Raw genomic sequence first — 24,436 nt, forward strand, 5'->3', positions numbered from 1 at the left:
TTGTTTTAAATTATTTTTATATTGATCCTCGGTTTTTTGTCTTGTAATTACTATAACGTGTTTCAATCACTTGTATTGGAAGTGGGCATCAAATTGTTGGGCCTTTTGTAATGTTTATCCACCAGGACTGTGACTTTCTAATACTGTACACTTAGTGAAAAACGCTTTGTTAGACTACATTTGTACAGTACATAATGTACAGGGGACAGCAGGGGGCTATCTGTAGATTTTTTGTTGCATTGCTACACATATGGTATAGTAGTTTGTCAGATTTCAAACTGTATGAGGACAGACAAATATATGAATCAGTTTATAAGAGAAAATGTGTAAAATATAATTTGAGTTGGCCCCCCAAAACCTATATACATTGCACAGTACTTGTTATGCACTATATATAGATGTTTGCAGAAAAAAACATTAACTATAGGAGGGGTTTCCAACCTTTCTTACATTGTGCTCCCCCTATTAGAAAATATCTGTTCTGCAAGCCCCTAATTAATACATCTAATTACCTATTACTCATCAGATTATTGCTAGTAAAACCGTTTGACTGATCCCAGGCAGTATAATCGCCTGAGCTCGTGGGGGGAACACGCTCTTAATAAGGCCCCACTCTGCCCCTCAGTGTGTGCAGACAGCATGGGGGGTGTAGCATCCCATTACTGTGAAAGCTTCCAAAGTCACGCCCTACAATGCCTCGTCGCTGTGGATGCAAAGAATTGTGGGGAGCGACTTTGAAAGCTCCTGCTGTAATTCACATCTATACCACCCACACTAAAGGGCAGTTTTGGGCCTTACAAAGTGCTCAGTCCCCACACGGGCTCAGAAACCCACAATACTGCCTGGGATCTGCCATTACATATGTTTTCTCGAACCTCTTGAAGACACCTTACAAATCCCTAAGGGTTTGTGTACCTCATGCTGGAAATCACTGAACTTGTGCGTATCAAATTGATATTAATATTTTAAAAACAAATACTCAACGCCACTGCTTAAAATCTGTTTAAAATACTGATGATGTTATATGTTTACTATTAATTTGTTGTTCTGAAATTAGTGAGTAAAAATAGAGTCATGAATAAAACTCACAAAAGTATATTATTGCCATGAAGTTGATGCTAAGAAAGATATTTTAAACACTAGTTCATGTTTGAAGATGTTTTTAGAATTGTTCCTTACTGGCTTGGCCTCTTGTGTGCCAGCAGTTTGGGGAATGTTTATAGGAGATGAAGGGGAATGTTATATGATGGAATATTATACTGTGATGTATGAAATTTGGCATCTCTTTCGTTCTATTATATCAGAAACTCTTTCAAATCTGCATGAACAATTCAGACTCACAAGCTGTAACAAATGTAACATACTAGATTAGGTTGAAAAAAGAAATACCGTATGTTCACGTGAAGTTTGACCTTTGCTCACTTCTAATTGGTCACCAAACGTATCCTGTTATTTATAGTTATAGTTTTATTGATCCAAATAAAACAAAAATCCCCATTGAAACATTTGCCAGTCTCATAACGGGAATTCGATTCTTCCTGGCTCCAGTAATGACAATGAGACTTCTTCCTGGAGAAAATATTAGCATGTTTCCTACATTTGGCAAAGATGTACTATAGGCTCATTGCTCTAGAACTTTCAGGGGTGCGTACTCTATACAAGGAACTTTATACATGATATGAATGTCTGCAGTTTCACCAACCTTTGGAGTTTCTGGCATTTCAAAAACGACTACATTGAATTTCACCACATTTGAGAGAAAAACATTACATTGGATGACTACAGATCTGGCAGATAAGAATTTTTCCAAAGTTGTAAGTGGCTGAAGAGAAATTACAGTAGAAACATTGAACAGCTCAGTAACCCAGAACAAAGTAACACAAAATTGTTTTCAAGCTCAACGTAATCGTGACCCCAACCTCTGCTATTCAGGGTAGAAGCTCTAGCAGTGTGAGCTAAACCAACTGCTGGGTACAGTAGCTCCACAACCACAGAATACTTTTGAGCTCCACTGATCACACCTGTAGATAATGATCCTGATGGACATCCCCCCTGGCTTCCTATTGATGCCTGTTCAAAGTGTTTATGCCCTTGACTCCAACCCTTGCTACCAGAGGATATTAGCTCAGTCTGACCTTCTGCCTGCACGATCACAACCTCCCTGACTACGTTTTTCTTTCTGCCTGTCCTGACTCCAGCTTGTTATATCGTTATCCTGCCTGCCGCCTGACCTCCGCCTGCCTGACCTTCGCTACTGCCTCGTTCAGTGTGCTGCATTTGTTTGATTACACTTCCATCTGCTCCAGCCATCGGGATCTGCTCCACGCCGTGGAGTCAACGTTCCTCGGTGCCTTACAATGGTTCTGCAGCATAATAATTACAATGCGTGCATCAATGGTATCCATCAGTAACATAGCTCTGGTAATCATAGGCAAGAGCACCAGACACACAGTAGGTCCTCAATATTTAAAAGCTACATTTTATTTAATGCTAAAATATGATCTTAAAGCAGCAATCCTGCTTTCCTTTTTTTTTAAAAGTAGGATTGAAGCAGGAGGTCTCCAGAGCTGAAGTGCAGTAATTTCAGATCCGGGAACCCCCTGCATCCAGCGATACTGACCTCCGTGCTGGTAGTCGCTCCGGCTGGGCAGTGTGTAAGGAACATAATGGCGACTTAAATGTCCCATATCACAACGGCACATAGGAAGTCTTGACATCATCCCTTGCGGTTTCCTATTGGCCCGCGTGACCAGGACATTAAAACCTCAGGAGTTGCTACCGGCACCCACTACGGAGGTAAGTATTTTGGGGAGAAGGGGGTCCCCGGAGATGAAATTTACATGGTTCAGCTCCAGAGACCCCCACGCTTCAAACATATGAAAAAATTTCAAACACATTTTTCTCCTTTAAATTCATCAATAAAAATGTCCATGTGTGTAACTCTAGCAAATTGTTTCTAAAAAAAGAGAACAAAGGACAATGTAGTGAAAGTCGCACCGACCAACCATCGTGGCCGAGCACTGCCATCTACTGCACTTATTCCCTCACCTGCTGTCCGTGTAAGTCTCCCAACATACCACTTAGATTGTAAGCTCTCTGGGGCACGGATTTCCTTTCCTATTGTCTGACTTTGCGTGTTGCACTATAATTCCCTGTACAGTACTTCAGGTTTTTGTTAGGATATCCTTATGAGCCACTGATTGAGCCACCTGTGCTGAAGCTGGGATATTTTTAAAACCTGACCTGTTGAGGGATCTTGAGGACAGGAGTTGAGCCCCGGTGCCTTAAAGGCCAAGTCCCTCCTAGCACCAAAGTAAACTGATGGTGGGGGCTTGTTTAGGGAGTTAAATGTACAGTAGGTGTCAAACATCATTTTGTTTAATTAGGCAATGTTTTACTTTTATTGTCTCCATGGTAACAAAATGCTTTATAATCTTTAACTTATCTTATGTCGTATACAGGTAAACTGTTGATTCAGACGGTTTTGTTTCTTTGCCGTTTTATTAACAATGAATGATGCTGCGACAAGTGAGATTAATTAGAGTTACATCAATCCCAACGAGAATAGAAAAGTTTTGATTTTTCATACAGAAAAGACCTAAACACACAGAAATCAGGATCTATGCAAATTGGGGTGCCCCAAATATATGAGGACAAACGATAAGAAACAAAGAGACTAAAAGAAAATGGGTGGTACAGGCAAAGGACCTAGTCAGAGTGACTACATATAATACAAGAGAGGGAGCCATGCCCCCCAATAAGAGGATCAGAGATGAAGGTGCAGGCAGCGAAACGTTGTATGTTTTGGATGTTATATGACGGTGCCCAGTCATTAAAATGATTCTCTTGCACTAACTTTTTTTGCATCTCTTATTGGTGTGCACGGCTCCCTCCCTTGTATTATACAGAAAAGAAAAATAACTTTAATTCAAATGCGATTGAATCTTTCACCCCAAAAAAACTCCTGCTTTGATAAGCTGATTAAGAAACATTTTAAATATATAATATAACTCGATGGGACTGCCCCTTTAAATAAGCACAAAAAAACACCCAGAAAAATAGCGCTAGATATACATATTTCTTGTAAATTGAAAAGCCAGCACTGCGGAGCAGCACATGGTCCAAACTACACACCATAAGGTTCCAACAATTGGCATTCTCGATCACGAGAGAACTAATCGATTGTCAGCATAGGTAATTCATTTTCAATAAAGGTAATCAAAGGCAGCATATATTAACACAAAAAAAAATCCAAAATTTAAACTGCTTGGATTGCCTCTTTAATCTATCAATGTACTTGCTTCCGTTTTTGCTTTGCGTCCACATGTTATTCAAGATGCACCTATAACGGGATGTATCAAATTCTGCATCCATTTGAGTCAAATATTCTGGAGTGGAGCCTCAATCAAAGACTGACCCCCTGATTGAGCCACTTGTGCTGAAGCAGGGATATCCTGAAAACCTGACCTGTTGGTAGGTCTTGAGGACTGGAGTTGACCACCCCTGATCTTGAATAAGTATAGCAAAGCGAAACGTTCTCCTGTTATGAAACATTTTCTGTGTCACAGGGTCGTGACAATAATTATTATTACCCCGACATAAGTATTACGTAAAGTAAACCTTTACTATGTGTATCTTGCATCATTCAGGATCCAACAAAGCAATAAACTGCTAAGAAACAGTGCTTATTTGTGCCATTCTAATTTATCACCATAGCTGTGTGGAGCATCCATTTATTTTTACAGCTATCATTTCAATGGACCAAGTAGCTGAAAGAAATGTTTTGCATTTTTATTAAACCTGTTATTGGACTCTTCAAACCTAAGCTCTGTTATACTTATACCTATGACTACAAACATTATATTGACACCAATTCAAAACACATTTGCTAAAGAAGAAAGAATTAGTCCAGGGGTGCATGGTTTTGTTTTTTTAACTCAGTATGTTAAATTTATCTATACAAAAGAAAAGCCAAACGAGGTTATATATTACAAAAAAATAAATATTGGTAAAACGAATATAATTTCCCAAGTCCGCTCTCACTCATCTATTAGCATTTGTTTAAATCTCCCGTGTCAGGGGAGGCCAACTCCAGTCCTCAGGGGCCACCAACAGTGCAAGTATTAGGGATATCCGTGCTTCAGCACAGGAGGCAGTCATCCTGATTGAGCCACCATTGCTGAAGCAGGGAAATCCCTAATACCTGAGCCCTTGGGGACTGAAGTTGGCCACTCCTGGTGTATGGGAATGAGATCACGGGCAAAATAATAAGGCACAGAGGGGTTGGCGGATATCTACGTTAGAAAAATAAAGGAATGGGAAATTAGAGATTTTTCGAGCCCGGGATTAAAAAGACAAAGTTGGGTCGGGTTTATGAAATACTCCGAATTTATGTGTATGAGATAAATGTATCATTATATGAGCAGTAAGGGTCGAGTATCCAGTCCCGGATTAAGTAGCGCCAACTGAAAAGGGGAGCCCTCTGCCATCGCCGCAAGACACCCCACTGCCCTCCCCAAATGTCCTCACTGCTCAGATCCCAACCAGCCGCAGGGCACCCCGCGTGGCCACTGGCAAGAGCATGCATGCACAGGACACCCAGCCTGGCCACCAGCAGCCAGGACACAGCCCCAAACCTCCCCCACCCCACAAGGAAAAAAATAATATGTGTCCTGGCTAGGCGCCCCGTGGCTGGGGAGACCTGAACAGTGAGGACACCCAAAGATGGCAAAAGCCGGTAAGGTGACTCACGGTGACGATGGAAGGCAGCGAAGTGACCTGCGGTGAATAGTCTAGGTGGGGAGACTAGAATAAAATTGTTTTACAGGGGTGCCATATTTGTATTCTGCCCGGGGCACAATAATGTCTCTGTCGAGCTGTACGAGTATCACAGACTTGTGCGTATGTTTTTACATTTTATTTCATCTGCACCACTATAATCTTCCTCCTCCTTTGTTTAAATTTATTCTTCAGCATTTACAGATTCTCCTTCCGAGATTCTGCCATCATCTTCCGAAATCTTCACACCTTCTACCTGTTGTGTGACTATCTTGCAATTACGTTCTACTTCTCTGAGGGGAACAGTATGAATGAGTGCAGACGTTTCACCCTCAGCGTACGTAAGGGAATCTTTCTTTTTTTTTCCCCTTCATTAGGTTGAAATGTTGTGTGAAATGGAAAGATAAGAGCTAAGATTCTAGAAGAAAATACTTTGCACTTTTAGTTCTCTGAGGAAGCACTCGACTTCATATTATCGCTTCATATATTTTTCCGTCTATACAGCATTATTAAAGTATAGTTTCAAGGTTGCTTTACTGCCTTTTTTTGGTGGTTCCTTTTTCCTTTTGTGGTAATCCAAATCGGCGATATTACTTTTTCTGAATATTAAAAAAAAAAAAAAAAATAGCATTCAAGCAGGGGGTCTGAACCCCATTAATTTCAGCTCTGGGGACCCCCTGCTTCCGGAGATACTTACATCTGTAGTAGGTGCCGATAGCCACTCTGCTAAACTAGCAGGGGTCACGTAATGGCCAGTTTTCAAAGCTCCCGCGCTCTGCACTCCAATAGGAAGCCGTGATGTCACCGGTGTGGCTTCCTATTGGCCTACGTAACGCGGGAGCTTTGAAAATCCCCAGCACCCCCTTTGGAGGTAAGTATCTTTGGAAGCAGGGGGTCCCCGGAGCTGAAATGAATGGGGTTCAGCTCCGGAAACTCGCTGCTTCAGACCTATGGTAAACAAAAAATATTTAAAAAAAATAAATCTTTTTGTATCAAAACCTTTTCAAATTAAAGCAACAATCCCATCAAGACTACACTTTTTATGAGTTTACCTCATATAATGTACAGTACCTTTAGCCGCGGAACAGATCCTGCTTTATTTTATACCTGCTGTGGTTACATTGTAACCTTTAGACTGCCCTGAGTTCTGGGGAGCATTTTAACCTTAATATTTCAAACACTCGTATCTTCTGAAGGAAGCATGCAATTTACAAAATAAAAACCGCGTTGGAACAGGAAACCAGAGACCTACTAAATGTGCACATATCTTGTGTACATGACTGGTGTGTCATTTGAGGTACTAGTAACTGGTTTGTTCTCTCCCATTCCCATTGTTCGTATATGAAGTGTGGTTAGGGAGACTGGTCCATTGTGAAAAGAGTGCTAATAAAGCATGATGGGATGTTTGTAGTTTCCTCTATAAGATCACAAGCAATGTCTAAGAGGAAGTGTGTAAGGCGTGTAAGGCGTGTAAGGTGTGTAAGGTGTGTAAGGTGTGTAAGGTGTGTAAGGTGTACTGCAGAACACCATCATGTTTCTAATGCCGCGTAAATTGAGGTGAAAACAGACGTATATCCAATTGGAAAATTTCTGAATCGGTTAACACAGGAGTGGCCAACTCCAGTCCTCAAGGACCACCAACAGGTCAGGTTTAAATGATATCCCTGCTTCAGCACAGGTGGCTGTCATTTACTGAGCCACTCATTGAGCCATTTGCACTGAAGCAAGGATATCCTTAAAACCGGACCTGTTGGTGGCCCATGAGGACTGGAGTTGGCCATTCTTGATTTAACAGATTACTCGTGTTGTCTTGGTAGCCAAATACCCACTCCTTTAATTGTCATTACAACTAGTTTTTTTCTTGCTAATCACAGAACATGTGTAATAGTTGTGACAAGTTATCTACCGGGCTATAATTCTAAATACACAGAGCCTGTCCTTTGTCATCGGACAGCACATGTCCAATATTGTCAGGGGACTTGTGAGACGTTATCAGAAATGCGCTGCAAAGTAAGTCCGCGTCCATGGTAATGAGCGCGGCCAAAGACCGTGCAAGTGCGAGCGCGATGGGGCCTGCCTTGCGCGAGGAATCAAATACATGTGATTTTGCCACGCGATGGCCGGGTCACGTGCGCGGTTCAGCCAATGAGGGCGAACCGCTCACGTGATGTCACGTCCCCCGGCACGCAATCCAACAGGCCGTGTATCGCTCCAGCTACAGGCGAGCGTGACGCCGGCACCGTGGATGCAGCCTAAAGCGTCCAAGCTTTGCATCTAAGGAGGGGCCGGAAAATGTGACTTTGTAACAACAATGTTTATTATTTATATGCTCCGTATTGTAACAGATTTAGTACAAAAAGTAACCATGCGTTTGGCTACTGGGTATTAACCCTTAAATCAGTGGTGTTCAACTCCAGTCTTCAAGTGCCCCCCACCCCCCACCCCCCAACAGCTCAGGTTTAAAGGAGATCCCTGCTTCAGCACAGATGGCTCAATCAGTGGCTCAGTCTTCAACTTCAGCTGGAATATCCTGAAAACCTGACCTGCTGGGGGGGGGGGGGGCGGGGCGGAGGAGGAGTGGGGGGTCTTGAAGACTGGAGTTGAGCACCCCCGTCTTAAATAACAATGCTCACCCTGTAGAACATTTATTACAGCTATAAGCCATAATTAAGATGAGGGGAAAAGCCATTATTTTCTTTTGCAAAGGTGTTTCTATGACAACTGCTGCTGAAGTTGATCTTCCCACAATATAAGTACATCAATGTAGTAAATAGAGCCCTATCTCAGCTGTTGACCAACTAGAGACAAATCATGGGGGGATTTGCCTATTGTTTTCAATAGCACTACTGTTAGATAACGCTCCAGTGATAACGCAGTGCATTGCGATAATGGGACAATGATGTCTGCTACATCTGTAACTTTATTTTAGAACTTGCACTTTTAGTATTTGTCCATAGAAACCAGTCACAAAAACGTATGTTGGGGAAAACAAAGTGATGGGGGAAAAAACTCTGCAGGTTTGGCCAGCACAAGACAGACTGAAAAAACTATGCAACCGTTTCCCAAGTGAGATGCCAAGTAGGACGCTACTGAGAGATTTCGTAGCGCAGTCTCTTCCATTTATTAGAACAAAGGTGCGCAAAGTGGGCGGCTTTCTGGGGGGGGGTCAGTGGTTACAGAGGCCCCGCGCTTCCCTGAAGACATTTAAATTAAATGCCAGGGATCGCGTGAGACCTCTGTAACTTTACTTACATTGCCGTCCAGTGACGCGTCGTCATGGCAACCCGGTGTCAAATAATGCAGCAAGGTCACGCGATGTCATAAGACCCTGCTGCATCATTTGATGCCAAAGCCAAACAAGGGGGGGGGGGGCACGAGCAAAGGGGGAGAGCAGGCAGCTGGGCGCAGGAAGAAAACTTTGCGCACCCTGTATTAGAGAGCAGTGAAGAGGGAAAAGTTTCAGGTACCATACAGACCTTTCATCATGACCTGAATCATTGTATTCTCCACTGCTCTCTAATAAATGGCAGAGACTGCACTAAGAAATCTCTAAGTCCTACTTGGGATCTCACTTGGGAAACTCTGTTGCGTTGTTTTTTTCAGTCCATTGAAACCATAAAATATGCATGCAATCATGAGGCAACACAACTTCCATGTAAAACTGAGCCGCTTAGGAAAAAGGTAAAGCTTACAAAGCATTTTCAGGCATGAAATAGTAATGACAAAGAGCCCATGGGTATGTCCCGAGCCTGCATCCCGTCATACAGCGGTTATATACTGCAGACAAGGATTCTGGGTAGAACTCTTACCGTGTCAGATAAAACGTGAAATAATCATTCAGTATTTAAAAAGAAAGTGGATTACACACTTGTGTGCAACAACCATTTCCATTTATCTCCATTTCAGTATAAGAGTGAATGCAATTGTTATAAAGTGAAATTAACAAAAGTTTGCAGCAATGGAAAGAAGCACTCACTGCGTATTGTTAGAATGTTATTGGCTTGTCCATTTAGATATTAATTGAACAACCCGACTTCAATATATCCCCATTCAATTGAGGATTATTTTAAGAAGCTGATTTGATTACACCACGTCGATGAAAAACATGACTTAAAACAGGCAGGCCCGGGCACTGTATGTGGCCCTGAGAAACTTCACCTGCGGCCCCCAACCACTGGCCACCCCAGCAGCCCACTCTCCCTAATACAGAGGGAGCGGAGATGTTGTGGGCATGGATTGTAGCTTCTCCCCGCTGCATCAGTGGCTTAATGATAATTGCTGCACTGCTCCCGCTCCTCTTGTGTGCTAATCCCTAGTTCCCTGTGTAAGTAGAGGAGCGGGACAGTGTTCCCCAGCACGCCTGCACATGCGGCCCTGAAGTATATCATGTGGCAAGCCATCTTTTTATATAACTTTTTAAATGCCATAGGTGTCTACATCATTTTTCCAAATGCCTACCTGGCACTGATAAGTTTACTCCACGGGTATTCAACACCAGTCGTCAAGACCCCCCAACAGGTCAGGTTATAAGGACATCCCAGCTTCAGCACAGGTGGCTCAATCAGCGGCTCAGTAGAAGACTGTGCTGAAACAGGGATAGCCTTAAAACCCGAAATGTTGTGGTGGTCTTGATGGCTGGAGGACCCCTGGGCTACGCCATTATCTTTTGTTTAGAAGTGATATAAATAAAAGTAAGAATGTTTCTTGGATGTAATGATATTTTTAAAGCAGTATATGAGCAGCAATGTGAGGCAGTGGTTGCCATGGTACAGAAATGTCTTTATATTGAATACCATGGCAAACAGAAGGATAAAACCTACTCATGGATATCTGGTCTGTACACACTTATCTTTCCTTTCATGCTTTCTTAGCTTAACATGGCCATGCGTGTATTTTACATCCAGATTAATCTATTTACATTGGGGCATTGATGTTTTTGTTTAAATAAGCCATTGCATTCCTTTAATTAGCCATATGTGCTGCTTCTGATACATATTATATATTTGATTATTTTTGTCAGCCCATGATGGGGTAAACAAAGATGGCGGGTGGGTCACACAGTAACAAGCTGCAATGTTATCTCTGCCTGACTTCAAAAACACAGACATTTACATTTATTATTAAACAAATTGTTGTCAATATGTATCCATTAACGCAAAAATGTAGTAAGAATTTCTGTAGTCTATTAAAATCTATTTTAAGATTACTGGAAAAAGTGAGAAGGCCTACACATAAAAAAATCTAAAATCAAACCAGAGAAACTGCAACAATTATCAAGGTAAAGTGTCTTAACATTTTATTTTCAAATGAAGATTGGCTTTAGGACGGTGAAGGGTTATTTGTAACATTGATGACACTGGATATTTTATGAGATAAATGTGGGAATCTTCACTCCCTAGATTTGTCTTCGTTGTCACACCATGGTTGAATAAACCCACCGCATTCTTCCACAATATCATGGTAGCGGTCTGCAGACATGGAGGTTAGGATATATAGGGAATTGAGAAACGTACATGGATAAACATGAACAAACCATTAAGTTAAATCACCGATTGTTTCATAATCTACATGATAAAATGAGTAGACTAAAATAGTTGAGTCAAATACTATGTAACTATTTATGCATCTATACTCCTCCATTAGTATCATTACAAAGCCACGAAAATAAACAAACCTAACAATGTCTAGGTTGAAAGCAGAAAGCATTCAGCTGCAGCCACCAGTATCCGATCACTTGCCTTGGGAAATCTGGGGCAATCTCCCAATAAACTGCAACTTTTCTGTGAGATTTCTGCAGCCAGACTAATGGCCCATCTGATTAACACAGCATGGGGTCTCTGCTGTCCCATTCAAACTGAATCAAACTGAACGGGACTGCAGGGACCCCTGCTGTGTTAAACCGATGGGCCATTAGTCTGGCAGCAGAATCTCACTGAAATGTTGAGGTATTTACTGTGAGATGCCTTAGTTTTTACCCAGGAAAGTGATCGGATACTGGGACACCTGTAGTCACATACGTATCATTTCTGGTTCATGCAAAGGAACATTTAATAACTTGTTTGTGGTTAAGGATTTGTATGGTTCAATGGCCCTTTATTATTTTTATACGGGGTCAGTTGATTAGAATCTACTTTCCAAAGGCAGCCATGAGTCAGAAATGGCAACATGCACTCACTTCTTAGGCCCAGATTACTAAACGGTTTAAACTTTCACACGCCTTTACTCCCATACCTATGAACATAAGCTGAGGCGTGCTAAAGTTTAACACCCATTTGTGCATCGGGGCCTTAGTAGTTTTGTAGATTTACAAACTTCAGTTCGTATGAACATAACACAACGCTGCCTTGTCAGGTTATTATGTATTAATGTATGTATGTCAATGGTATGGCAGTATTACACACAAGAACACAGTTGAAAGTAATCCCAGTTCATAATCTTTCAGGTGTAACAGCATAACCCTTCCACTATCTGAAGGAATACAATACTCATTTCTGAACTGTGTATGTATATAAATGTCATTGACCACATAAAGTAAAACACAACATTTGACAGATGTAGTTTTATCTTGGATACAGAATGAAAAAACTATATGTATTGAGTTCAACAGATCTCAAATGTGATAATGCAGCAGCTGAAAATCCTACGCCAAGAGGAGCCATTGAACACTGAATTATAAACTGGAGTGAGCATGTTAGTCACATTCAGGGGGTAATTCAATATAATCTGAAGCAGTCGGAAACCCCCATTCAAGTCAGTGTGGCTTTTTTGCCGATCGCATTGAAATAGCCCCTTAGTGCACTACAATGATGCACTTTCTTATTCCATAAGAGCAGGTGCCTTCCATACAAGCTTCATTACTGGAACAACTAGGATTGCTGGTCAGATTTATCAAACACAACAAACCAAAATACCTTTCCATGAACTACTGTATCAGTTATTCCAACACAAGCTACTGTAACACACAGTCAAACTGATACATTGGTGCAGCATGAAAATGCCTCTCTCCGCAAAATTACATAAACCCCTAATTGTGAATATATAGTAAAACAAAGAGAAATGACTGAGTGAGAAAGGAAAAGGATAAGTATGTGATGGAAAGAAAATAATATAAGTGAGAGAAAGTATGTGCGTGGAACAGATAGAGATCAAAAGTAACGTTGGTCCGGCCCGAAGCTAAGAACAAAAGGAAGAATAAAAGGGACAAATGGAAGAGACCAAAAAAGGGCCATCTTTACTAAAAGATGCTATGTCATAAGACACCTTCTGACACCAGGCACACTTTATGACACAGTCATCTAAATGGCATAGCACCTCTTAGTAAACATGGGCCTACATGAGATATTCAGAGATAGCAGGTGGTGAATAGAACGGAGGAAAGAAAGGGATGGTGAGGGTTAAAGTGAGAGAGTAGAGATTGGAACACCAGGAAGACACAGAAAATGCACGAAAAAGTAATAATTGACGATTGTGAGAGATTTAAAAAAAAAATGGGGAAAAAAATAGATGAAACATCCAAGTACTAAACAAATGATCTTTCCCTGTGGTTTTGCTCCTGGACATCTCCACAAATGATCTCTCGGATTTTATTTATACCTTCACGCTATTTACTTTGTGCTCTTTACTATTTTGCACAACCACCGACTTATTTCAAAGGGGTGCTCCCCAATTGCACTTTTAAACAGAACACTCTAAATCAGGGGTGGCTACTTCCAGTCCTCAAGAGCTACCAACAGGTCAGGTTTGCAGGATATCCCTGATTCAGCCCAGGTGGCTCAATCAGGGGCTCGGACTGAGAATCGGGGATATTCCGCAAACCTGTCCTGTTGGTAGCTCTTGAGGACTGGAGTTGGCCAGCCCTGCTCTAAATTGATGTGCATTTCAGGAATAATCAATGAATGCTTATGAAAGACGGTGAATGTACATTTGCTGCTACTATAAAACATGTCAGTCGAAGCATTGGCGCACATCATTACGGACATACAGGCCCCGAAAGTTGCATCTCATCATTTTATGGTGTATCGAAGGTAAGGAATAGCAAAGACATGCTGCTACCACGAGTCATGTAGAACTTGTGAGGTGTCCGCATTACAGTTTGTAAGCATTAGAATATATCAATATCACATTGCTCTTGAACCCATTTAGTGCCAAAGGGTTCCTACCACCTGCATGGCCACAGCCTCCTCCGGGACTTCCGGGTCATGAGATCGCTCCTGAGCGAGCACATGTTCTTGATGTCATTCTGGCGGTGTTGACAGAAGTGGAGGGTCTTACTCTTCATGCGGATTGTGGTCAGCGCTCCGTTCGTAATTTACCTCTAGAAAATAAGCCTAGTGCCATGGCGTGCCAGCCGTGTTCCTGTACAGTGGACACTGTATGTCCAAAGGGCACTTAAAGGGTTAATGTGTCCAGAAAGTGTCTAGTCCACGATGTCATGATGGTTCAGGGTTGTTTGCCACCATGATTCTGTGGTGTCCTTTTATATCCAAAATGTTTGTTCTCCAGCTTTATCCTACTCCATGAATCATTGTAGCCCAATCTACCGGAATATTTCTACCACTGTGGTCCATTGGGCAGCTGCCAAAGTGAGAGGTGTACAGTAATTTGTAATATTATAACAAATTAAACCGTGGGTAAACTTAGACAAAGGAAGTCAGTGATGGAAAGTTGCCCAAGATGACTCACTGTTAGTGACGGAGACTGGAATCAAAATTACAATGTTTTGTATTCAAGCCAAAGATCACCCCTTTACCCAGTGTACTATAATTCCATCCAGGTAAAGTGTGTTTTTACCTATTGTTCTTATATGAACCTTTTTCTTTTCCCAGTGTATAAACACATCAAGTACATCAAAACTGCCAAGTCTTTATTGAAGAATAACACAAATGTGCATCCATACTGCATGTTTCCTTGGAGCAATGCATCACTTTTACAAAACCCTACACATTCAGGTGTACTTATACTACAGGTAGATGATATAATTACAGTCATTTCTTCCGGGATGTACAATGGTACCAAAATGCACTTTAGCTATAAAATCTACTGCCTCATTCCTTTTTATCACTGCTTAATTATGTACAGTAGTTTGTTTTAAGATGTAAAATCTGACCACCATGCCCCAACACGTCAAGTTTCCTGCACGATTCTTACTTTTGTGAGTTACAACTTTAGCAATCAATACAAAACTGAAGGGGAAATGCTGGAGAACCAAAGTGATGGGGCTCTCATCTTTGTGACCTGCAGTAATTTATAGTTTAAGATTGTACTGTTACTGAGCTTTCTCAGTTCTTATACACTTAGTCCTGACAGTACTGGCAATTTGTCTTCTTTTCCTCACTCTCATCGTACAAGCGTGGGAGGTGAATTCCGCCTCCAAAGAGGCTTGTATGAGAAATACATTTTCTAGTTATGACTGTAACATGTAAATATATCATCTGCAATAAACAGAAAGATTGTTATTCCCGGTATTTGTAAAAATAAACTGATTGAAACCTTCTCATAACAATACCAACAATGGTGGAATGAAACAGGGTTGGGGACCAGGGGAAGACAGATAAGCATTCTTGAATCCACTTTTTTGTTTTAAATCACTCATTAAATAAGTTGTGGTGGGTAAAAAAAAAAGGGACAACATCCCTTCAGCGTACAGCGAACAGCAAATAAAAATATCACGTGTCTCAGACAGGTCTGCAACCCTGCCTTTCCCCATTATCTCTTCGCATACAGTGTTTCAACTTCAGTCAGGGATTCTGGGAAATGACATGCAAATGAGCACAGTGTCACCTTTTGCTTCTTATCCATTTTAGTATGAAGCTCTTTAAGCATATGTCTGCCGTATTACACAGCTTTTCAGCACAGCTTGGGTTAAAGAAGTGCATAGCCAGTAACCTATTCACAGACAGCTGTTTCAACCTTTTGGGTCTTAGCAGTGGGATGTTGGTTATATTGGCTTTGCAATATGAAGCTTTTTTTAATGCCATTTGTACAGTGGAGGGTTTTTGTTGCTTATTACCCACCATCGCCTAACTGGCTTCCAACCACAAACAGCTTATTGTGTAGAGTGAGTAGCAGAGATCAAACGGAGTTCAAAAGGAAGAAACAGTTGTTTTTGTGTGGGTCCACTAGCTTTATCTTCGGTGTACAATTCTAGGTAATGCAGCCGTCAAAAGCACTAGGAATTCAATGTAAAAAAATATAAGAAGGCAAAGGTGGCATGCCCAGTGAGCTCAGTTGCCTGCCGTTACCCAGAATCCTTATCTGCAGCTTACCCACTGTTTAACTTGACAGTGGAGTGAAAGAAGCAGGTACAGGTGACCGAGGAAGACATATAGATACACAAATGGATTCTATATATTTGCATGACAATAAATAAAATAATAGGAGGCGGTGGCGGGTGGGGGGGGGGGGTTGTAGTCATATTAGCTTGGTTATATTAGTGCTGGTTGTTCTTTTTCCCACACAAGCAATCATCATTCTTTTTATGGTACCCTTGACATCCACTAAATGTTACAGGGCATGAAACATTGGTAGCTTCTAGACCACCCATTGGGTGTCATCCCTTTTATGTTTGTTTCTATGGACGAGCTTTTTGATAATGGTGCACAAATTTACATGTAGTGGCTGCCAAAATGAAAGGGCCGTGCCAACAACGAAACACACATTAAAATGCCATATGTTACCATTGCCCGCACATTCTGCTCTTTTATAAGGACACCTTCCGGTGCTGGATGACACCTTACAGCTTATTTATTGAATACGCCAGAAGGTGTCTTAAGGAAAAGCACCACTTAGGTAATACTGGCTATTCTGGAACATGATAAATGCAACAAAAATTGTTATATGGTGACGGTTAGTACATAAAATATTGTAGTCTGTGTCCTGCTTCATCCTTTTATGGACTCACTTCCCTCAAGAACTGTAAGTGGTCAATTTTGAGGCCAAAATGCTGCCTTATGGAAATACCACCACTTAGAAAATACCTCTCAAATCCCTAGTTTCCTTAATAACGAACACACTGCCAGATGTATCTGATGCATCAGTTCACATAGGCAGCAGCGTGATCATCTCTTCCTCTGAATGCATTTCTATATATTTTAATAGATTAAATCTGATAAAGCAGTAACTACATCACACTGAAGACACCAACAAGGCAAATATTGACCCATTTTGGGGTACTTCTTGTTTAATAGCGAGTAAAGAGGTGCAGTTATGCATTTTGTTAAATCTACAAATTAAATAGGTTACTTAATCCTGCATAGTAAATCTGGTCTGAAACTGAAAATTTGTGCTTATTGAAATTTGTGTATATTTGTATTTAAGGCGGAATTTAATTTTGAATATTAGGTAAATACTGAGTACTTCTGAATATTTCCTCTTTGATTGGAAAGTTAATTTCATTGGGATTATCCCATTTTCCATGGAGACTCTGCACCGCTATTTATTGGTACATACATTATCCAGGAGTTTTTAGACAGTTAATTATCCTGCACATTGTTCCATATACCCAAAACTGACTTAGCATTCAAAATACTATACAAGAAGAAAACTAGAAAAGGTGGGGGAAAGCCATAAATTGCAGCTCGCCTGGGAGAAGCCCAGGATTGATCAATATGACTCTGTGCGAGCACTGAATCCTCATTCCAAATATAGAAACCCCATCCCAAAAGGACTAAGGTGGTATGTCTTTTTCTACTAAGAAAGCAGCAAGCTGGCAAAGAAGGGAAAGGTGTAAAGAACCAAGCTCTCATTTAGGGCTCAGTATGCGTTTCCTTTAAATAGAAAACATTCCCAAGATAGCTCCTTTTTTTTTTTTTTTTTAGCTCTATACCAAAAGCAATCAGTCAATTGTCAGAGGCATGGGAACCAGGCAGGAGCTGTTTGAACTCCCATGGTACAAAATAATGCAGTGCTAGAAACTGCAAAGGTACCACACCACTAGGAGGGGTGGAGACAGAGAAGCTTTGGAGATACATAGGCATGCTGTATTTTATGGCAATAGATGACAAGTTTCCTGCCTGACAGTAAAGCCTCAAACTCAGAAGGGGAGCTGTACCGCACAGCCAAGAGAGGTACAACTTGGTATGAAGTGTTTCTTGTCCCCGCTGACTTTATAGGCGTTAGGGCTCACCCATACTGCTCTATAGTTACAGCACTAAGGTTGTTTTCCACCTGAAATATAGAGCTGAATATTCATCAGGTTGCAATATGCCCAAATATACAGTACAAACCTTTCTGGCATATTTGGCCTAGTTCTCTAACCCAGAACATCATAGAATTAGGACTTTTCACGAATATTTACGTTGTCCCCTTTATTTGCGGCACAAATGCCCTCTAATATATCTTTCATAGTTCTTTATGTGCAGGGGTGACCACCTCTTCAAGGGCCACCAACAGGGTGAGCAAAGGTGGCTAAATCAGTGGCCCAGACAGAATGACTAAGCCACAGATTGAGCCACCTGGGCTGAAGCCGGATATCCCCAATAACTGGCTTGTTGGTGGCCCTTGAGGACTGGAGTTGGCCATCCCTGCTCTCTAGAGCATGCTTCCAAAACACAAAACTCATTTTTGCACTGGTGCTAGTCATTGTTAACATTTAAAGCATGGAGCACCTACTATTCATGAAGCTCACAGACACCACAAACCATTTACTGCCCCAGTGTAAATATACTGAGGACATGTGTGTGATTAGCACAACATATTACATAGTTACAGTTACATAGTAGATGAGGTTGAAAAAAGACTAGGTCCATCAAGTACAACCTATACTAAATTTAGGCAACAGATACTTTATCCTATATCCGTACTTATTATTGATCCAGAGGAAGGCAAACAAAAAACCCCAGAGTCATATCATCCAATGATATCTCATAGGGGGGAAAATAATCATACAACAATGCGTGCCCATGTGTCCTGACGTAGTGATATACTGCGATATACTGCAAGCACTGGCATTGCACCTCTAAGAACATCTCTAGCGTCACCTGATAAAGATATATTGCAAATATGATGTGATTAAATCAGAGCCAACAAACACAGATCATTTCAGCAGTCGCAGGAATCATGCCACATGCCCAATGTGCTTGGACACATCTGTAGGACACATCTGTAGGACACATCTGTAGGACACATCTGTAGGACACATCTGTAGGACACATCTGTAGGACATGAGTGCACATTGAGTCTCTTGCCTCAGACTGACCATCAGAACTTGTTTACATTTCTTTCTTTTTTTTAAGCAGGTGAATACTCACATTGGAGGGATGAAAAATTGCCCATTAGTCTTCAACACAACTCTGCACGTGATATTCCTAAGGTTTGGGGTCCGCAGGTTGGGAAGGAGCACTTTAAATTAGCAGCGCCAGACCATGGTGCCTAGAAGATGTCCTTCAGGTGGAACTGTAGCACAATCACCCAGAAGGCAGAGGAGACGCTGCATGCAGTGTGTGTCAGATGAAGTCTACAGAAAGGCATGTCCCCGGCACATCCTCCCAGTGAGAGCTGATACAGAAGAGACATAGAAAAAGGCCAATTTCCCGGTGCATTAGTTAGATTGCGCACGTGATAGCGATCTGCGCGTTATCCAGCTGTTACATGTCTGCTGAGAAGGAGATGCAGGGAGCAGCAGATATTTGCAGCCGCTGTATCCGAGCCAGACCGTCTGGGATCATCCTCTTCCACCTCCATACAGGTGCATCACTGTGCCGGTGCTCCCTGCGCTCCGGTTCCCAACCCTGGTCCTCCCTGAACATGCATGCGGATTACAAAGCAGCCAACATGGGCAAAGAAAAAAAATGCATGTATATAGAAATATAATCATCCCAAAGGGGTAACACAGAGAGAGCGATATATAGAAGAATCTTCTTTCCCTCTCTGTGTATAGAAGCCCTGGTTCTGTATAGAGAGCAGCAGTGAGGCTGCAGCGTGCAGAAGAATGCCCAGCACAGCCCCGTGCAGAAGGCTTCTGCTGGAGACAGGAGGCTCAGGCAGAGGTGGCAGCAGTAGCCTCCCGCCGGGCTGATTCAATGCTTGCTCTGAGCCTAAGCAGCTCCTCCAGCCCCCGCACCACCCTGCCGCCTACACAGTCTGACGTAACAGCCCCTGGCTGCCCCTGTTGCTGTGCTGCACCCTGCCTGGAACCCTTCCTCCTCCCCCCCACCACCACCTCCTCCTTTACCTACAGTGCTCTACGCTGAGAGAATGGGGTCCCTGGTCTCTCCCACGCTCTCTGTGAAGCCCCCCCAGCTCACATGCTGCAGCATCATCTCTGGCACTCTGCAGCTTTCCAGCAGCTGTTCTCAGCCTCTGCAGCTTCATCCTGATAAAACATGCTCACAAGCACAGGCAGCACAGGCAGATCTCTCCCCCCACCACCCCACACCCTATACTTTAAGGACTCCTGGCCAAACTTCCATTACCTAATAATGACCAAACTAAAAAGAAAAGAGCTGGGAAATGTTGTATTGATTTTTTTCTGTGTACATTTTTTTCCAACAATATAGAATGAAATCATAAGAAACATTTTTATAAAGCAAAATTATAGCGGAAGTCTCCTACAATTTGGTATTTTGCCTTTGTATTGTATGTCTTTTTTTATATAGCGCCATTAATGCACATATCGCTTTACAGCAGTAATATGCGGCAATCATATAAATAACAAATAATGCAAATAACACACAAAGTTAAGAAGTGATTTCAGTCATAAAAGTAACATTTAGGAAAAGAAGTCCCTGCTCTGCAGAGCTTACAATCTAATTGAGATTTCCCTCTCTCTATTTTTTTATATTCCCCCCTGAATTGACTGATTCCTTCTGTAAGAGATGTTGAGCAGTGATGTGCCGGGGGTCCATGGCCATTTTGTTATCCCGTTGCACTGGGAAATTAGCGCTAAAATTCACCAGCAGATTTCCCAGTGATTATAAATCATTGCTTCTTCTCCATGTGAGATAGGGGGGGGAAGGGATTTGATACTACATAGTAATACTGGACATAGACTACTGTAGATACAACCAGGCCCACCAGCAGCTTGTATGGGGCCCTGTTGTGATGATAGTGGGGTGCTGTTGGTTTGGAGGACCTGGGGGGCATGGGGTGGGGGCACCTGCCTCTTCCATTTCCTTGCAGATGAAGGGGCCCAGCCCCCCCTCCCCCCCTTATAGCAGCCCTTGATACAATCATTGTTTGGCATTTCCGATAATCTCACTGAGCTACAGTGGGTCTCAAAGTGCGGTCTCCCCAGTGTCAGATTATATATCTTTTGAATAAAATGGTCTTTTAGCTTAACTCTTTGGCCAAAGTGTTGTAAGACCTTGAGCCCCTCCAATGCAGACCACGTCTCAAGGGTCCTAACACTAATATAAATTCTTAATAACCTGTACATTACCAGGAAGAATGATTTATAATAAATCTGTCAAAATTAGTTGCATAGTTCTAAGTCTGATTGAAGCTCTTATTAACCTGTACATTACCAGGAAAAGCACTCTGTATTAGATTTGTCGCAATCAAACAGTATGCAGGTTCCCATGAGTGTGAAAGGTGAAGTGGAGTGAGCTTTTAACCATTTAAAAGTGGGAAGGGGTGAGCTTCATACATACAGTTTCATTGCGACAAATCTAATACAGAGTGCTTTTCCTGGTAATGTACAGGTTAATAAGAGCTTCAATCAGACTTAGAACTATGCAACTAATTTTAACAGATTTATTATAAATCATTCTTCCTGGTAATCTATATATATAACATAGCTATGAGTAATAGGACAAATGTTAAACCACTATTCCAAATATGTTCTACACTATGTGAATGAAAAGACCACATAATGTGTATGCATTTACCATTCACATAGGTGGTTACACTTTTTGCGATTAACATAGTGTAAAACATATTTGGAATAGTGGTTTAACATTGGTCCTATTACTATACCATTAGTAGGCTGTATAGATACGGCAAGGGATCCTGAATATCTATCAGGGATCCCCCATATGTTCCATCTACATAGCTGTCATAGCTATGTTACACAAGATCCACAGTCACGAGCTGTTTGATCTACCTTTATTTTAAACCCCATTATTTTAATTCATTGTTTGGAAATAAAGTATTTTAATATTATCATTATACATCAGCAGTGATCGAGTGCTTAAATACTAGGTCTCCCTTTTCTCTGGTATACTCTTATTCCCTTACCTAGTTAGCACCTCACCATGGTTCACTTTATCAGCTGTGCGGGGGTTTCCCTTTTATGTGTAGTTAATATATATATATATATATATATAGGCACTGTACCGTGTATCTGTGTTAATGGATGTAGCACTGAGCTCTGTCTGTGTTTCATGTTCTGTCTCTGGTTTTAAATATATATTGCCATGCTCAGTAGCACTCCTCTTTGACACCTATACGCATATATATATAGTGGTTATTTTGGGGGTTCAACATGAGCTTATAGGGGTTCTGTATGTTTTGATATGCTAGGTACCCTGCGGGACTCTGAAAAGGCCAGATGGAGTAAACATGTGGAACACTTGGTGCATGCTTACAACTGCACTGGGTATGAGTCCACTGGGTACTCCCCATACTGCATGATGTTTGGCAGAGAAGCCAGATTACCTGTGGATAGTTGCCTGAGAGTGTCCACCAATGGGTTACCCAATATGACCCAGTTTCAGTATGTACTGAAAGACAATCTCCATAGGGCATATCAGTTGGCGGAAGATGCCACCGCCAAACTGAATCAGAACAACAAAAGGCGATATGATTGCAAGGTGCTCTATCGGAAACTTCAGCCTTGAGACAAGATTCTCCTGCGAAACCTGGGAGTACCAGGAAAACATACATTGGCTGACCGATGAGAGATGCCCCCTTTGAAGTGGAATCATGGATGCCTGTACTCCCTGTCTACCGTATCAAGGATTCGTAGGGTAAAGGTATTGCATCGGAACCATTTGCTACCCATTCCGCAGGTGGACGCTGATAATGAAACTGATCAGTCGGCTGTGATGCCACCCAGGGCGCAGCAAGACCCCAGTGAGATCCAAGATCCCACAGATGAAGAAAACTAGGCTTCAGTGGAGGAAGATTCTCAAATCACAGTGAAGAGTCCTGCCAATCAGGAGTTATTCCCAGTGGCTTCAACAAGTCGGCCTCATGATCCAAGAAGTCAGAGTTTCACCCCAAAAAGAGACTATTCAGTTACCCTCTATGAGAGGGCCAGGGCCTCAAGCCAATGGAAGCCTCTCCAATCAAGAAGATGTTGAGAAAGAATCGGATGTGATCATTCAAGAAGTTCGCCGGGGTCAGAGATTGAGACGCCCTCCAACGAGGGTGGCTTATGATTCACTAGGGGCACCCCATTATGAATCCCAGCAGTCATCTCGTAGCAAGCTTGCGTCTATAATGACGATACTCACTGAAGTATTTAATGTTGTTTAATACCTGCTGTTAGGAAGTTATGTTATGCTATTGCATTTTTCATTATATAAAATGGTATGTTCATGTTGGTTTCTCATGTTGGGATGTTGAGGTTTTCACCAGGGGGAGAGTGTAGCAGGGGGAGGGTAGTGCGGTCCTCATACACACATTGGGAAGGGTTGTTTGCTGGACACTGGGGTATAGGTGCCCAAGCACCCTAGGTATTATTGGGGCTAGCTACCCCACGGCCGTTCCTATTGTTATTCTTGTCTCTATTGTTATTATTATTGTATTGTGTCTGTGGGTAATATTTGGGCCTACTGTGGGACCACAGTAAAGGAGTTATTATATACCCGGTTGTGATTATGTTATTGGGGAATGCCCTAAAGGTATACGAGTTCCTATGAGGAGCCATCCTGCTATGCAGGATCTTCATAGGTGGAGGTGCTACACCAGAGGAGAGAGAACACACCATCACCCCAATCTCCTCACGAGTGGAGGCTCAGGACTTCTGAAAGTCTAACAGGTAGCTCCAGTGACCGTAATTACTGCTATTTCCCATAGGGATAGGGAACGGGTGTTACACTTAGGCTATGGCCCGCTGTCTGCGCTGTATGCGCGCCTGCCAGGCTGGCGGCGCAAGCGACCGAGTTCCCTGGTCTGCAGTGAGCTGCAGGGGGAATGACAGGGGGGCGTGACGGGGGATGCGGCCATGATGTCACCCGGCAGGTTCGCCTTCATTGGCTGTACCACCCGGGGGCGTGGCCTAGCGATCCATCGCTAGTTCTGCTCACAATTTTCCTGTCTGCAAGAAAAACGCACCGCGCAGCGCGGTGGTCACCCCTTGCAGCGAGCCCGGCCCCATTGAGGGGCGTCTCTTGTCCCCGCAGCACCAGCCATAGCGGGCACTGCAGCAGCCAGCGGGGACCAAACCTTACATATTGCAATTGATCATATAATGAACGTGTTCTCAACCTGTTGTCCCTAAATCCTTCAACATTCTCTTCAACATGCTCTCTCTTGCAGTCTATAGTGTTTATATAACTAACAGCCTTGCTAAAGTTACCCCAGGAGGCATGTCCAGATGTGTTGATATATTTATTATGGAAGTACATCAATATAATAAGGAACATAGGCCAATTGTTCTCACATGATTGTTGACAAATAAGAATTCCCAGATAAGGAAAAGTTTGCGTACCCCTAAAATAATGCAATCGGTTTCATGCTAGGAAGGCCTACAACTGTTGTGTACCTCTTGCAGGAA

General features: G+C 42.3%; 1 protein-coding gene across 6 annotated transcripts in view; it reads right to left on the reverse strand.

Moving 5' to 3' along the window:
- The window catches only part of LRRC7 (leucine rich repeat containing 7), a 241,668-nt gene extending 221,600 nt beyond the window's left edge, over positions 1-20,068 (reverse strand). For 3 of the 6 annotated variants that reach the window (XM_075615839.1, XM_075615842.1, XM_075615841.1), the window contains exon 1: positions 19,026-20,067. In XM_075615839.1, the coding sequence (XP_075471954.1) occupies positions 19,026-19,050 (25 nt within the window). In that variant the 5' untranslated portion in view covers positions 19,051-20,067. Of the gene's footprint in view, positions 1-19,025 lie in introns of all 6 variants that reach the window. The other 3 variants (XM_075615838.1, XM_075615837.1, XM_075615840.1) reach the window with 2 other exon arrangements.
- Positions 20,069-24,436: the final 4,368 nt, after the last annotated feature.

Source organism: Ascaphus truei, chromosome 10 (assembly GCF_040206685.1).
Source record: "Ascaphus truei isolate aAscTru1 chromosome 10, aAscTru1.hap1, whole genome shotgun sequence".
In the NCBI taxonomy this organism is placed as follows: domain Eukaryota; kingdom Metazoa; phylum Chordata; class Amphibia; order Anura; family Ascaphidae; genus Ascaphus; species Ascaphus truei.